Source organism: Copadichromis virginalis, linkage group LG18 (genome assembly GCF_057382275.1).
Source record: "Copadichromis virginalis isolate Kocher_CV1m ecotype Utaka linkage group LG18, C_Virginalis_male_GT1.1, whole genome shotgun sequence".
Lineage (NCBI taxonomy): Eukaryota > Metazoa > Chordata > Actinopteri > Cichliformes > Cichlidae > Copadichromis > Copadichromis virginalis.
Window position 1 is genome coordinate 3,547,254 of NC_140635.1, and position 16,018 is coordinate 3,563,271.

General features: G+C 42.6%; 1 protein-coding gene across 4 annotated transcripts in view; it reads right to left on the bottom strand.

Moving 5' to 3' along the window:
* Nucleotides 1-16,018, bottom strand: part of efr3a (EFR3 homolog A (S. cerevisiae)) — a 117,931-nt gene that overhangs the window by 54,635 nt on the left and 47,278 nt on the right. For all 4 annotated transcript variants that reach the window (XM_085439766.1, XM_085439765.1, XM_085439764.1 and 1 more), the window contains 2 exons: nt 15,698-15,819; nt 9,700-9,849 (listed from right to left, as the gene is read on the bottom strand). In XM_085439766.1, the coding sequence (XP_085295892.1) occupies nt 9,700-9,849; nt 15,698-15,819 (272 nt within the window). The remainder of the gene's footprint in view (nt 1-9,699; nt 9,850-15,697; nt 15,820-16,018) is intronic.

A 16,018-nucleotide genomic window follows, 5' to 3' on the forward strand; every position in this document is an offset into this window, starting at 1 on the left:
GTTATGACCGTCTAACACTTTTATCAGGAAAAAAGTTCTGGTTCCATTCGTACGTTGTGTTCAGATCCACAGTTGTCAGTAACTGTGAAATGCCAGAATGGATGTATTTATAGACTACACAATCCTGTACTGTTGAAGCCTCTGTTGTGTGCGTGCATTTAATCAAGAAGTGTGCTCTAAAGAAACGACGGTGGTGTGATTACAAAGATTAAGGCAGTTAAGACAAGTTAGAGGTCAAAGTCGTTTCCAAGGTGGCAGAGAGAGTGTGTTTGCGTGTTTGTATGTAGGTGTGTGTGCTGATGAGCAACACAGGCAGGCAGTTAATCGTGACGCAGGAGGAGGCTTTGTTCGCCTTCCTCTCTGGTTTCTGCACGCCGGGCACGTCCGCCTTCCCCAAGACGCAATTAAGAGTATCCAACGCCCTTGACCGCTGCTTCCCAGCAGCCTCCAGAGGTTCGATTAGAAAGCCGACAACATGCTGCCGAGCCCGAGTTCGGGGACAAAATTATCAGAAGAAAGAAAAAAAACCAAACAAACAAGCACAACAGCGATTCCCTCAGAGGCGAGAGTCAAACTGTGTTTCAGTGGTGAGCTCTGAGTCACACTATTAAACCGACAAACCCCAAACCTGCAGAAAGACATTTAGTTTGACAGGATGCTGCTGGACCGCAGTGATGCTGAGCTGCTCCAAGGAGGGAGGTCAGCATCCGAATGGGCAGAAAAGTGCAGAACAAATGTTCACCTGCCACTGGAAGATGTTTCAATCCATGGAGAAACAAGTCTGAACTCCCCAGGGAGAGATTTTTGATGAGTCCAGGCAGCCTTTTCCTCCACTTGACCTCCCAGATTTTGTGAAACAGGCAGACCGACGAGAGAAGCTGAAGAAAACTGGTTTATCGGAAAAAATAAAATGCACATCACATGTTTCCAGCTAAGCTATGCATCCTGTGATTGCATGGAGCTGCGTGTGATTGCATTCGCATGAACAAAGCAACACGATAAGGTGCCTGATTACAGATGACTAATGATTACCCTGCAGGGAGGTGATACTATCCTCAGCGGACCACCCGCTCTTCGTTTCTCCAGCTCTTTTTAGCTAAACTGTCACCAGTAAACTCCTCAAATAACTGCTAACTGCCTTGTGAGAGAAGCTTCCTTCTACTCGATGCTGAACCGTCAGTTTGTACAGACGAACGTTAGCATTTTACTTATTCTTCGAAGTTTGGGGAAGCTTCATAGGGCATTACAGGCCTTTAGAAGGTATACAAGACCTGCCAAGAGATCAAGTCGAAACAATAAAAGCTCCAAGAGAAAAAAAGAGATTTGACTGAACAGCTTCTAAAACTAAATGTGTCGCATTCCTACATCTCTGCAGACGTGTGCCTCATATTTATGCGAGTATTGGTTACACATGGATTTTAACACCCGCCCAGAAAAGGGTCGGGTTTTACTGAGATTTATCTTCCAGCCATGGAAGATGGATTGGCAAGAATTCTGCTTTTCCTGTCAAAGGTTCATTGAGAAGATACTGCAGATACTGGATCAACTATTTTAGCAGTGGGGGGAATAAGTGAGTGAGACCATGTCAGAGTCATAGAAAAATAACAGTTTGGGTTTGAAGGCCGGCTCATCTTCTCGATCGCTTGGCGTTAGGTCAAAGCTGTGTGAGGCCTTTTTCTAGACTTGATATTGCGATAATATTAAACGTGTATTGTTGTACAGTTTTTGATTGGGTCATGCAAACAGTGACATTGAAACACATGACTGCTGTTAGCCTCATGTTCACTTTCTGCGCCACCATCATCTTCTTCAGCACAAATATCAGCACAGCTACAGCGTTCAACTGTTTCTCACCACGTAAATGTTGAAGAAGAGCATGATGGGAAATCCCCACTGTTTACAAACCCTCACAGTCCGTAGCTAAAAACCTTTAGTTGGATCCACAAGTTTGTGCACAAGGACATTTTTTGTAGTTTTGTGTCCGATTTAAAATCCTCTGTGGTGAAGTTCAGAGTTTCAATTCAAGGTATTAAATAAAATTCCCCATTTTTAGTAATACCCAAATAATTCCCAACCTGGCTTCTGACACAGATGTGAGGATGCACCAGACTTCAGTGTTTTATAAGACTTTCAGAGTCTTCTAGTGGACGGCAGCTACAAGACGAAGGCTCGTCAGTTGGTCTAGAGCCTGACATGAATATTCCCTCAGCAGTGATGTGTAATTACAGCAGCTAAGAACAGTTACATCAGGAAGGGGGACAACATTAACCAAAATTCAAAGATGAAGCCTGCTCCAGTAAGATGCTGACACCTTAGCTTTAAGTATCTGCTGATGCCAAGTATCCACTGGGAATAGGACAGATCACGAGTTTTCTCTCTAACATCGCAGGGTTTTTACTTCACGATATAAAAGTGCATCGAACTGTTGCTGTGAAACGGTGCTATATGAATAAAACTCCGCTGCATGTAATCCAAGTAAAACGGCTCAGAGATTAAAAAACTCAGAGATTTAAATTCTTCCAAACTTTAAATGGTAAATGGCCTGCATTTGTATAGCGCTTTTCTAGTCCATAGCGCTTTACACTACATTCAGTCATTCACCCATTCACACACACATTCACACACTGGCGATAGCAAGCTACATTGTAGCCACAGCTGCCCTGGGGCGCACTGACAGAGGCGAGGCTGCCGGACACAGGCGCCACTGGGCCCTCTGACCACCACCAGTAGGCAAACACGGGGTTAGTATCTTGCCCAAGGATATTTGGCATGCAGCCAGGATGCAGCCTGGGATCGAACCACCGACCTTCTGATTAGTGGCTGACCTGCTCTGCCACCTGAGCTACAGCCACCCCAACTTTACCAAACTTTACCAAACTGACTCCTCTGCATATGGTCAAGTAAAAAAAAAAACTGTGCTAGTTTATTTATGATTTTAATTTTATTATTTATTTATTTTTTAGCTTGAATTAATTAAAACTGATTAAAAAAAAACAGGTTAAAAAGCATTTTTATCACTATAGTGATGTTTCTTTGGAGAAAGGTAAAACCTCTTTAGGCAGTGCTATTCTTTCCTGTATGTCAGGAAAAATGTAACGTGACTCGAGTGTGGCTGGAGTTCATGATTTCATAACTTTAGACTCGCGGTTCAGTCAATCTACGCCAAAAAGGACAGATTAAAGGCAAGAGTCAGACTTAAATATTTAACTACGTGTCCTTCATGTTTAACCTCACACATCCTACCTCGCCTCCTTCAAAGAGCACACTTCCAGCCTCAGATCCGGCTCGGGGTTTCTGCTCATTAAGTCGCAGAAACGACTCGAACGCTGCCATTACTGCAGAGATGTTTCCCCCCCAGGACAGCGGGGAAGGAAGATATGCAGAACAATTATCCCAGGAAAATGGGAAGGTGCATTTCCATTTAAATGGTGAAGATAAGATTTGGTGATTGGACTGTTAGGAGCAGGAAATAAACACAAGATTAAACACGAGAAACAAAGAGTGCCTGACAGTTAAATAGAGAGACCCGTGTTTCACGGTGGTCCAGCAAAGCTCGTTCCTTCAACAGAAGACGTTCATCTCAAGATCAGCATAATTAATTAAAGCTAAACTTTAAAATCTTAAAAGCGTAACGTGCTCACTGGTGGTCAAAGGAGCTTGCAAAGAAAAGCGTCTGGACTTCTTTAAGTTACTTGAAAACGTTTCACCTCTCATCCGAGAAGCTGATGATCCTCTAATCGCCTGAGCCAAGCTGTGAAAATGGGTGTGGGTCCCAATCAGCCAGAGTTTCGGGTGAGTTCATTGTGAAACCTGGCCCCACCTTATCATGCGAATTCCTGAGATCAGATGGCCCAGGATGTGAGTGGGCGTTAAGGCGTCTGGGAAGGGATCTCAGACTACGATGACCTGGATGACTGAGAACCTTCGCAGACGTGTTCACTGGCGATTTCCTGTTTTTCAAACCATTCCCTGTAAACTTTAGAGGTTGTTGTGAGGAAAGTCCCAGCAGATCATCAGGTACTGAAACAGTCAGACAAACGTCCGTGCCATGTTCAAAGTCACTTAAATCTTCTTTCTTCTTCATTCTGATCCTCAATTTTGGTTAGATACGTGTTCACATGCAGTTGAACTTGAATGACCCCTGGGTATCCTGCTTTAAATGCTTGGAAGTAACCTCCCACCACACCTGTGGGTGACAGGAACACCAACCTGTCCGAACAGCCACAGCGCTCTCATTCCTCCACATGTGTTGGAAGGGAGGGAGCGAGCTTCTTGTGGGGCTTTAGGTAGGAAAAGAAAAAACAGGCGAGAGAAGGAGGGAAAAAAAAAGAGTCAAAGGGAGGCAAAAAGCAGGTCCAAAAATAGCATTTTGTTCACATGGAAACCACACAAATGAGAAAGGAGAGGTTTCTACAGAACAGAGCTCAGGTGGTGAAATCAGGAGAGAAGGTGATAAAAATGAGAGGCTGAGGAGGAAAAGCGAGGAGAGTAAAGAGATACCATCATCTGCTTAATTTAACTACTTCAGTTCTGGGTTAATTTTCTTATTAAATATGTGACAGAAAATGTCTGCAAATGATCAAAGCACTAGTTCAAAACAAGAAAAGATATTTGACGCACTATTATTGTACATTTCAGACATCTTTTCTTTTTTAAATCAATAACTGTCTCAAAGACAGAGGAGAAGATTGGTAAGGAATTCGAACGAGACAAAGACACCAGAATTAAGCTTTGTGCTCGGTCATGTTGATCTTTGCAGTGCAGGCACAGCATCACTCCCAGCCCGGGGATGAGGAGCAGAACTAAGCTCCTCAGCACGACATCGGGATTTCCTCCTTCACCTGGATACAAGCCTGGATTTGTGGGCTGAGTGAATAAAATGAGGTTTGAGGTGTGTGGGAGGCGGTAATTCCTCCGCTCGAGTTCAGGTGAAGGTTTGTATTCCGTCGGCCAACCTGATGATCCCGAGTGATTTACGGCAGATCCAACAGCAGGATTTACTTTGGATTCTGACTCTCCACGTGCTGCGGGCAGAATTAAAGACGTCAAAGGTCCAAAGAAGAGCGAGAAACACAGAAAACCGGCAGAGTTTGTTAGAAAGCAGGAAGAAGAAAACGCACCAACCAAGTAAACACAAGCCAAGATCCTTCGGTTGCTCAGCGTGACCAGCGGTCATATTTTGGGTTGGTATTACAACGTTAATCTTATCATGTCCAAGTTCCTGTCAAACTGAATAAATCCTCTTGTTCTGAATGAGGTGTGTTCCTATTAAAAGGGAGTTCTTCCTCCCCGAAGTTGCCACGTGCTTCTTCACGGGGATCATTTGATCGTTGGGGTTCTCTACTCTAAAGTACTGAGAACAGCATGAACTGGGAGCTCTGGGTCTTGTTAGCCCTTTCTTTGTCACACTGGTTCATGCGTGGTGGAAAAAACTCTCAGGCCTGATTTAGACTTCTGCGCTGAATCTCTGTAGAGCGATGATGTAACCTACGTAAGCGGTCGACGTCGTTGTCAGCACTCATGCTTGTGCGTTCACTCCCAGCTCATGGCCGGACGGGACCTTTCCAGTACATGAAGGCTCTCCGATAGAGTCCAGCCGGAGTCCTGCAACTAGGACTGCGCCATAACACACCATCCATATTAACCCTGGGTATATTTTTGCATGATTTACAAAACCATTATTAAATGAATAAACGATGCAATGATGTCATGCTGATATAATTTTAAGGTTATATTGCCCACGCCTACCTTCAACATATGAAACCGAGTAATTACAGTTTTCACACATCACTGAAGGCCGAAATCTAACGCAATCTGAGATCCAACACAAATTGTGCTGCACGCCCCCATCCGACACTCATGAGGCCCCAGAAGATGACGACAGCGTATCGTTTGCATTACAACATGATGAGAAGGCTTCCTTTCCCACTAAATACCAAATCAAATTACGCCTCTAATGACGATGATCTATAAAACCTGCACACACACCTCATCAGCTAACCGTTTCTGCAAAAGCAAAACCGCTTCCCAAACTCCTCGTGTGAGGGTTCAGAGTCGCTACTCTTCCACGTTTACCCAACAATACATTGAGGAGGAGAGCAGGAATGAAAGACTGTGAAAGCAATAAATCTTGCTCTGTCCCAGGACTCTGCTCGGATACGATAAGAGAAATGTTTAGGAAGGAATAAAAGCTGGAGGGAAAATGGAGTTATGATGAGGTGACACGCAGGCACAGATTTGTTTCCTTTCATAAAAACCTGCCCTCGCTGCTCCATTTACTAACTCAAGTATTTTTTCTCTGCCTGTCACTTTGTAACGAAGGACACGTCTTTTTTTATTCCGTCTTTGGATTCTTCAGCTGATTAATGAGCTTCAGGTGAATTTTTGGCACAAATACACCTGAGAGCTGGTAACTGGTTTTAATGTCGCTGGTTATAATTAAAAGCACGGTCAGGATTTTGACCTTTCATCTTCATGTGCACGCCACAAAAGACAGTTCTGCCAAAAATGTTCGATTATAGGTGGTGAATTGTACAAAAACTGATCTGGAACTCAACAATAGACCGACTGAGGTCATAAATCATGTTTTCAGCTTCTCTACACTGTCTTTCTTAATGCTGCATGATTGGTGGTTTTGTGTCTCCTGCTGAAATTACACCTGAAAGTCACACACAGTCGAGTCTTTTTTCAAACACCTACTCTGAAAATTATCAGCCACCAGGGGCGCTGTGGAGTCTATCGAGTGTGGATGTAATATCGGCATGAAAATATAATTAATAATTAGACCTCTGTGCACTGAATCACACTTGTTATTAATCTCTGTCTCTCTTCCACAGCATGTCTGTATCCTGTCTTCCTTCTCTCTCCTCAACCGGTCGCAGCAGATGGCCCCGCCCCTCCCTGATTCTTCCTGTTAGAAGGGAGTTTTTCCTTTCCACAGTCGCCTGCTTGCTCACAGGGGGTTTGTTGGGTTTTTCTCTGCATGTATTATTGTAGGCTCTACCTTACAGTATAAAGCACCTTGAGGCGACTGTTGTTGTGATTTGGCGCTGTGTAAATAAAACTGAATTGAATTAATCATCAACTAACTTTATTCAACAGGTCCAACATTACTGGGAAACACAGACCTTGCAACAGCTGTGAGGTTTCTGTGCTGCTGTGACGTTGACTCTGTGTGGGTGTGGCCTACCAGAGCGCTCCTTTGTTTCCGGGGTGTGTGTCGTGCTCCTGCTCTGTGGAGAGGAGGGTGGGGTTTTTGGTGATTTAGTTTTTTATTTATTTTTTATTTAGTCTTTTGTTTGGTGAACATTTTCTGGGTTTTGTTATATTTCCTTTATTTTGACAGTTTTTTTGTCAGTTTTTTTCAGTTAAATTATTAATAACAGAAAAAACTTTACTTTTACAGAGACGTGCTTTAACCTGGAGACAGACTCATTTGATTAAAGATAAGTCCGACTAGAGTTTCTTTGAAAGCTTCATTAACACCAACAAGGCAGATGTTGACAGATGATGACACCTGTTAACTTGGACTACAAACAGCAGCAATAACAATGTGACACTAAGGATCAGTTCTGCAGCCGTGAGACAAATACTTTGAGTCTAGTTAATCCAATCTGAGAGAAGATCATTTAATATTTTAGCTGTTTTTATTTTATTTTATGATTAAATTCTCTGTATCGCGGACAGAACAATGAGCTGTGTTAAACTGCTATGAAGCATAAATATTAACACTCAGTGTGAAAGCGGCAGAATCTTAAATATCACAGAACCAAAAATTATCAACTGATTATTGAATCTGGAGTCTGTGAATCTCTGTTGCTTGTATCAGCTCCAGAGTCACACGATAATTTTCTACAGGAGTCTCTAATGCTGCAAACAGGAGAGCCTGAATTAGCTCCTCCCACTTTGCAGATGAAAAACAGCTGTATCGTCGGTTTTCTTAGAGAAACAAAAATTGTGGCGTAAACCAGTTTGTCCCTCCGATTCAATATGAGCCTCTCTAAACTCTAAAGAAAGCAGGAAGCATAGTGTCAGATACAGCTCGTGTAAAAAACGGTGACGCTGCCGCTTTAATCCTGACATGGCTACGACATGCTTCATGTGTTGGCCGGGTTTGATGGAGTCTGTGTTGTCGAATGTTGTCGTCCAGCTGTTTCTCAGAGTGGATTTGACAGCTTAAAATCATCCCGAGGATCACAGCAGACAGCAGCAGGATGTGAACAGAGGATGAGGTGGATCAACACCTCAAGCACACATGTACGAGGAAAAGATGGCGACTGAATGATAAGCAACCAGACCTATCAGAAATCCTGTGGATTAGTCTAGAGCTGAAGTCTAACACTAGAAAAGCGCTATATAAGAATCAGTCCATTTACCATTTAACACCACTTTTAGTCCAGTTTAAAGCTAATGACTTGTCTGCAGGGTCATGGGCAGCATCCTCATCAGAGATACACAGGCCTCCTTCTTCCCAGCTCACCCGTGGGGGCACATGGGCATTCCCAGTCGAGAGAGCCAAGTAAGCAAACTTGATTTCTACAGAACGTTTAAAACCAAAGTGCACTACACTAAAACAGAATAAACCTGTTCCTAAAAAACTGACGGTACACACCTTCACAGAAATCAGCCGCTTCCAAACGCTTAGATTTGGAAACAGTCGCTGAGGTTGTTCGTCTGAGGTTGTTTAGGTCATTCCAGAGAGGCGGGGCAACAGCAAAGATGATGACGACTGACGGACATTCAGACCTTAATGATATTGAGGGAATATGTGGACACGCCGTATCTACCACACATGCAGGTGAGAGACCGGCTTTAAACACAAACGGCGCCGCTTTAAACTGGATTCTGTAACAGTGCAAGGCTGCAAACACAGGAGTGAAGTCGTCCAGTTTAGATGTAATTAAGGAATGCATCATCCTTTCCAGATGAGAAGGTTTTTGTTAGATTGGCGACTGCTGAGCTGGAACAAACTGCTCCTGATCACTGCATTTATTTGTCTGCAAGCTTGTGCCAAAGTTTTGAACCTGTGCTTTATTCAAAGCAGTAAAAAAGCCCTGATTATCCTTCAACCTCTCAGTTAACAGTGGACAGCCTAACTGGGTCTAACCCAGGGCCTCCTCCTGGAACACCCACCCAGGAGGTGGATGCCCGAACCACCTCATCTTGCTTCTTCCACTGCAGGAGTGTCGACTCTATTGCGAGTCCTTCCCAAACGTCTCACCCTATCATTAAGAGAGAGCCCTGCAGCTATGACGCACTGCGCCTTCAAACCTCTGAGGCCTCAATCATTCCCCATGATTTGCAGATCCTGTCTGATTGGAGACTTTTTGGTGAAGGTGACAGCTGAATTGTGGGATATGAGAGCTGGCCGCACAACAATAACACTCATTGCCGCGTGTGCAGAAAAGTTTGATGCTGCAGGAAAACTAGTTTACTTTGCTGATTGCCTGGAGAGAAAAGCAGCAGCTCAGCATGTATAATTTATTGGCAGTTTTTGTGCATTACTGTGTGGCCCATTAAAAAAAGGTCACCTCTGAAAGAGAACAGCTCTCACTTCAGAAAATCAAACATTTGCCTGAGAGACTGCCATCGCTCCAGTTCCATATTCAGGGCAGAGAATAATGAGTCACGGGAAAACAACGCACGGCAGGGAGATTTCGGTTTGAGGCGAGCGCGTGGCAGCTTTGGCGTGTGTCGTACCTGTCCAGGTCTTCACTGTCCTGCATGTTGAACAGCATGGATGGGATCAGTTTGTCCATGTGCTGCGGCTCCCAGATGATGGCCTGCAGCTCGTCGTTCACAGTCTTCCTCACCACGCCCTGCAGACCTTTGATCCCGGCCACACGGATCCTGACGGCAGAGATTAGAGAGACTCAGAGGAAGAACAAGGCACACATCCAGCTGTGGACAGAAGTTTACATCACTCATCACAGGCATGAATGTCATGGTCATTTTGGGATTTTAACAGCACAAACCATTAAAGACTATGAAAACAAATCTGGGTGCACAACTTAATTCATTTTCTCGAACCCACACAGGGTCAAATATATACACAGCTTTTTATAAGTGGTACTGAAATTATATCTTTTAACTTGAAAAGGCCAAGGCCTATTAGCTTCCCGTTAGTGTTCGTGATCGACTACAGGTGCTAGTTTCTCTTTGCAGCATAAACAAGATTCGACAGCACTCACTGGACTGACCAACACTGTGAACAACGGGAAAATCTGAGGAACTCCTTGTAGATTTACACAGACTGGGAGGGTCTCTGGGAGATATTTCTGAATAACTGAGGATTAAAAGGCCATCCATTTAAATGACCGCACATAAATATTCACATATGTCACCACTTTGGGTCTGCTTCCAGATGTGGGCAAACTGTCACCCTCAGGCGAGAGGAATTTGGTTAGGATGTTCAGGAACAACCCAGGAACTAAAAAGGCTTAAGGCTAACGTAACCTGGAAACTGCTGGAACACCAGCATCAGTGTCCCCAGTGAAGTCAGTTTTACCTGGTCATGGACAAACAGCTACCAGACAACATCACGGTGCTTTTAATCTGAAAACGTCTCTCAAATAACTCACTACTAAAGACTAACCTTCCAAGTTCTTCCCTCAAATTCCAAATCTTATCTCACTTCAGAGGAAAAACATCCAAACCTTTGATTTAATCTAATTTTCCGCCTGAGAAGAGGTTCAGCAGCCTGCACAGCAGAAATGTTCAGGAGCAAAGTGAGGCCGACTTCACCTTTTACTATTTCGTTTTTGGACACGGATAACTCCATGAGCAATAACACAAAGAACAGCACTGATGACCTCGCCTGAGAGCTAATCTAATCACTGCCACAGAAATCCTATTTGGGAATTCCTCTCCACCTACAGCCGACACTGCTGAGTGGAATAATAAAACACTGAGGAAAAAAAAAAGAAGCAGCGTCAGAAATCAAACCGTTTATAGCTCAGCGGTGGCGGCGAGGTATAGAGCGCACTCAAAAACAATCCCAGCATCCCCTGGCTCTCACCGCACCACCCACCCTCAACCAACCTGCAGCACGCACACACCCTCATACATACAAATGGAGATAAAAGAGGCTTTTTATGCACGAATACGTGCAGACACCTCGTCGCTCGGAGAGGTCTCAGCTGCTGCAGTGAGATTTCAGAAACTCTGGAGGGAAGTTATCTTCACAGTGAATGAGACAGAAGTCTCCAGGTATTGTTTTAATGCAGAGGGCGAGCGCCCCGGCGGGGAAAGCATCTTCTAACGTGCTGTGTGGTGTCACAACCTCACCACCGCTGCCAAACCAGTTATTTTTTACCCTACTTACAATAAAGATCGCAAGCAGACAGTTTCTCAGTTTCACAGTAAAAATGCGAGTGCCTGACGTCTGCCTCTTTTTAAAATGTAAATCTCTGCGTCGTGTTCATGAATGAGGCGAGGACACAGCGGGACACTGATGGAGAGAGTAATGTGGATGTTTTACCTTCTATTGTGGTAAAGTCTAGGGCTGTGATTCTAGCTAGGGGTGTGAGAGGTCCCGGGTTCAAATCCCGGACAAGCCCCCAATTCATGGTATGACATTCCTATCCTCACCAATGAACAATGAGCTCTGTGTAGTGAGATCGAACATACAAGTGATGGAAAAGGACTTCCTCACAAGGGTGCCTGCGCTCTCCCTTAAAGACGGGGCTGAGGAGCTCTGTCATTCAGGAAGAACTCAGAGTAGAGCTCCTGAGACTGAGCATCTAACCAGGACGCCTCCTGGACACCTCGTAGCTGAGGTGTTTCAGGCATTTCCAATGCTGGGCATCTCAGGCAAGACTGCTGCCCACATGACCTGGACCCGGATAGCGTCTGAAAACGGATGTAATCCTTCCCTCAACCTGAAACTAAGAAATTAGCTTCGTTTCTTAGGTTGGTGGAGTAGAGTTCTTTCATGTTTTAATCAGAAATGTTTTTCTTTTTGTTTGCGTTTATTGTATTTATATTCTTTTATGTTTTGTGGTCCATCAAAGTCTTTACACCTTGCTAGTTTGGAAGGTGTCGGCCTGAATCTGCACTGCAGTATTTTTATTAGAGTCATTGGAAAGAGTGCAGCTTTAAGTTTTTGCATTAGCTACATCGTAAGCTTACGTAAGCCTTACTTGTCAGATCCCCTTTTCAAAAGGCACAAAAAGACTCAGCTTGAGGCTTCACAGCGAGACGTCGTAAAACACAGAGCAACATCACGTGGACTACATCTGTCTTTTATATACAGTCTGTGGATCGGCGTTGACTTTTTTCTCCCTACTTGCAGCTCCTGCTTGTTTCTTTTAAGACTTTATATTTCTGAACTGCACGCGGCTTGCTCGACTGTTTATTATTCTCCTCAGCTCCAAATCCTGTGGGCTTGCAACATTATATATTCTTCTCTCGTCTCGAAAGACTGCTGACTGTGAGTGATTACTCTCAACCAGCCATTTTCCTCTCGGTGCTGCATCTTTGTTTCAACAAATCATCACCTAATAAAACTGCTAATGTTTCCTACATAACACCTTCACCAGCAAATAACTGAGGGAGCTTTAGGTGTCGAGATATAATCTGAGGAATAAACTGTCAGACTACCACCTGTCAGGTTCAAGCAAAGTTATTTTTGTTGTTTTTAGTGATGCTGCCATAAAATATTACTCATTTAAAGGCCTCATAAACATCCCTGTGATTTCTGCTTTATTACACAATAAAAACATTTCTGAAAGATAAAAGAATATTAAATCCACGTTAAAGATTAAAGACGGCTAAAAGCCAAACGGGACAAATCAGTATCCTGCTGTATTCTCTCATTACTGTGAGTGAAGTTGTTGCTGTGGAGGGAAGAATGAGCTCCTGATGCTGGAAGCAATGCAGGCAGGTACGCTCCTTTCTCTGTAGCCTCATTTATGCAGAGCCTTCCCAACACATCATTCCATCATCATCATTTCAGATCCTTATATTTCAACCTGGCCGGTGGAGCAATGCTTTCCTGTGGTGGTGTTACCAAGCCCCGCCCTCTCAGAAGAAGGCCCGAAAATCTAAATCAGTCAGACGTATTTCTAATTCTTTATTCACTGGATTCTAGTGGGGGTGAGGGCGGCCCTGGTGGGGATTTTATTTCCGCCCCTCTTTTGGCTGAAGCATGTTTCCTCGCTGGCTTGAAAGAGGTCGTTCATGAAATTTTCAGCGGTGGAGGAGCACCATGACATGTCTTCATAATACTCCAAAATGATGTTGCGGCATGAAGCCCAGATTTTAGAAGTAAAGCTCGCTGCTTCCAGATTTTAATTTGGTCCAAAAAAGCAGCTTCGAGTGAATCGGCCTGAACACAAAAAGGAAACCAATCACTAACTCAGACTGCTCCAGGGGAGTAAAATTATAACTTTGATTGAGAATCAATGGTTATATTTTAAATTTAGGATTATTCAGCCTCTCCTGAGTGCAACAAACAACAGTTGAGTTGTGGAGTAGTGCTGGGCGATATGGAAAAAATATTTATCACGATATGAATTATTTTATATCACAATATACCACCTGACCTGTGGTCATCTAGAAAGAACGCAGTCTGTAAACAGCAAGTGCCGAGGGTGCAGTCTTTGTTTTGAGTTACCGTAAAGCATGTCGCAAATCTGGGTGCACGTACAGCAGCACCAGCTAGCAAACCACAAGACGGAGTTTCTTTGCGAAAAATATCATTTTTTTATACTTTATTTTCTCTTGCATAAAGTTAAGAGCATGTATAGTGAGAAGACAACACTAATATATTTGCCACAGGCTATTTAACCCTTTATTAAGACCTACCATAGAACCAAGTCCGCTAGAGCTTATCTTTATGTTTTTACATGCTGTAGTGCCATTTGTGGGAGCATTTCAAGTTTCCATATATCAATACAACTGTTATAGCCCAAATTTTAATATATGTATGCATTAAGTCCATAGTAACTACATAAATTGCAAACAATTGTAGTGCAATAAACTACAAGAAAATTGAAAAACATTTTGGGTTTTTTACATATATTTCTAGTAAGAAAAATTTAAGAGGTTTATCCGTCAAAACTGTAAAAAAGGTTGCACAAAATAATTTCCAACCACGAGAAATTTATTTTGAGTGTCTTCATAGTTTTATTTTTGAGATACACTAATTTTTATATACTACAGGAAAAATGAAAATATTATAATGCATCAAAACAAACCATTTCCAAGTCAAACATGACTTTTAAAAAAAAAACAAAAAAACAACATAGGCTTATAAGGCCCTTTCGCGAAAATGACGTCACTTCCGGTTTCGGGCAGGTAATGGCGGACATGCGATAGTTCACGCTGGCGTATATGCCAACGTAGGAAGTGTTATTGAACATCGGCAAAGTGTGTTTCTGGAATATTATCTTTTTGTTGCTTTAAGTGCGTCTTGCACTTCTTGCAATTTTTGCAAAGCTATATGTGGAAGGAAACCGTGACCTAGGGAAAGCTAATGGCATTAGATGTAAGTACAACTCCAATGGTTTCACATGCATAAAAAAAATATTGCGCTAGCTTACGTGGTTCCAGTTCTACGGGGATTTAAAAACAGTTAGGTAAAACGGAGTGCGCCTGCTCCGACCGGTTGTAAAGGGTTAATTATATATTTTATGTAATAATTTATAAAGTTAGGTTAGAAACGATAGAAGACAAATGGCACGATAGACACTTTTCTATCGTCCACACGATATATATCGTCATATCGCCCAGCACTATTGTGGAAGTCTTTAAAATGTGATGTGAGAATAAAGAGAAAGAACGTGACATAATGAATGTGTTTGTTCTTCTTGGTATAAACAGCAGCCATACTCGAGTCCTCTGGTCGTCTTTTTCGACAAGTTCTTATAATAATATCTGGTTAAACATAAATCTGGGTCATTAACATTTCCTGATGACTTGGAGTAACCAGGAGAAACCTCCAGGGTTGAAAAATGAAGTCACGGGAAGCAAAAAACTGCAATTCCTCGAACCTTTGGGCTCCATTAGAGCTTAAAACATGAACACACACCATGCATGGTGAAAACAAGGAATTTTATATCACATTTGTTATAGTTGTAGTAGTTAAACCATTTTTTCTAATGCATGCATGTTTTTGAAGAACAACTGGAGGCCCAAAATTGAACCCTGTGGGACTCCACGAACAATGCTGTGAAGGGAAGATGAAATAAATCTAAAAGCTGATGGCAGAGGGTCAGAAAAGTTAAACCAGCCCATTATCACTGTCAAAAAGAAAGAGCTAAAACACATTATCACAGAAAAAAGTACAAAGTACTTCACATAAGATATAAAACTAAAAGGAAGATAAAAACAAAATCATGAGGACAAACAAAATTAAAACCTGCTAAAAAGTTAGAGGATGTCCTGATATTGTGTAGCAGTCAGTTTTTGTGGGTAAATCCTGAACCATGAGAAAACTCTACTTTTTGAAATGTTCACTGAACCTTGTGACAATTTTTCTAAAAGAGATTTCAGTTTGTTTCCATATAGAAGTTTTAACCTGTATATTGTTGCTTAATCCAACATTTTGTGTAGTTTAATGCTTAAAAAATTAATTATTATTAAATTAATTAATATTAATTTATTCAGGTTTTTCAAGATGAAAAAACCCTGAAATATAAATATAGTATACTTGTCATTAGAGGGTCTGTTTGAAATGTCTGAGTTTGGACTGTACCTGGTTCTGGTCTCTTGGTCTTCGTGAGTAGAGTGGCACATGGCGCTGAACTGAGAGACAAAGAAATCGTAGCGGCGATGGTAGGAAGGTGTGTCCTCCTCGATGTTGGCAAACTTCACGAACTGCAGAGAGCAGAGGAAGAATCAGCAAACATTCATCAGCCTGAATTTTCTGTGTGAACACAGTGAACACAGGCTCTGTGAAATTCTGAAAAGTAGTAACTGTACTATTAATAAATAATAATAATTAGAATTAGTGAATGGTGCACTCCTCGAGGCGTCCACATTAGAGTAAAAAAATATTCTCAAAAAGCTTCCAGGC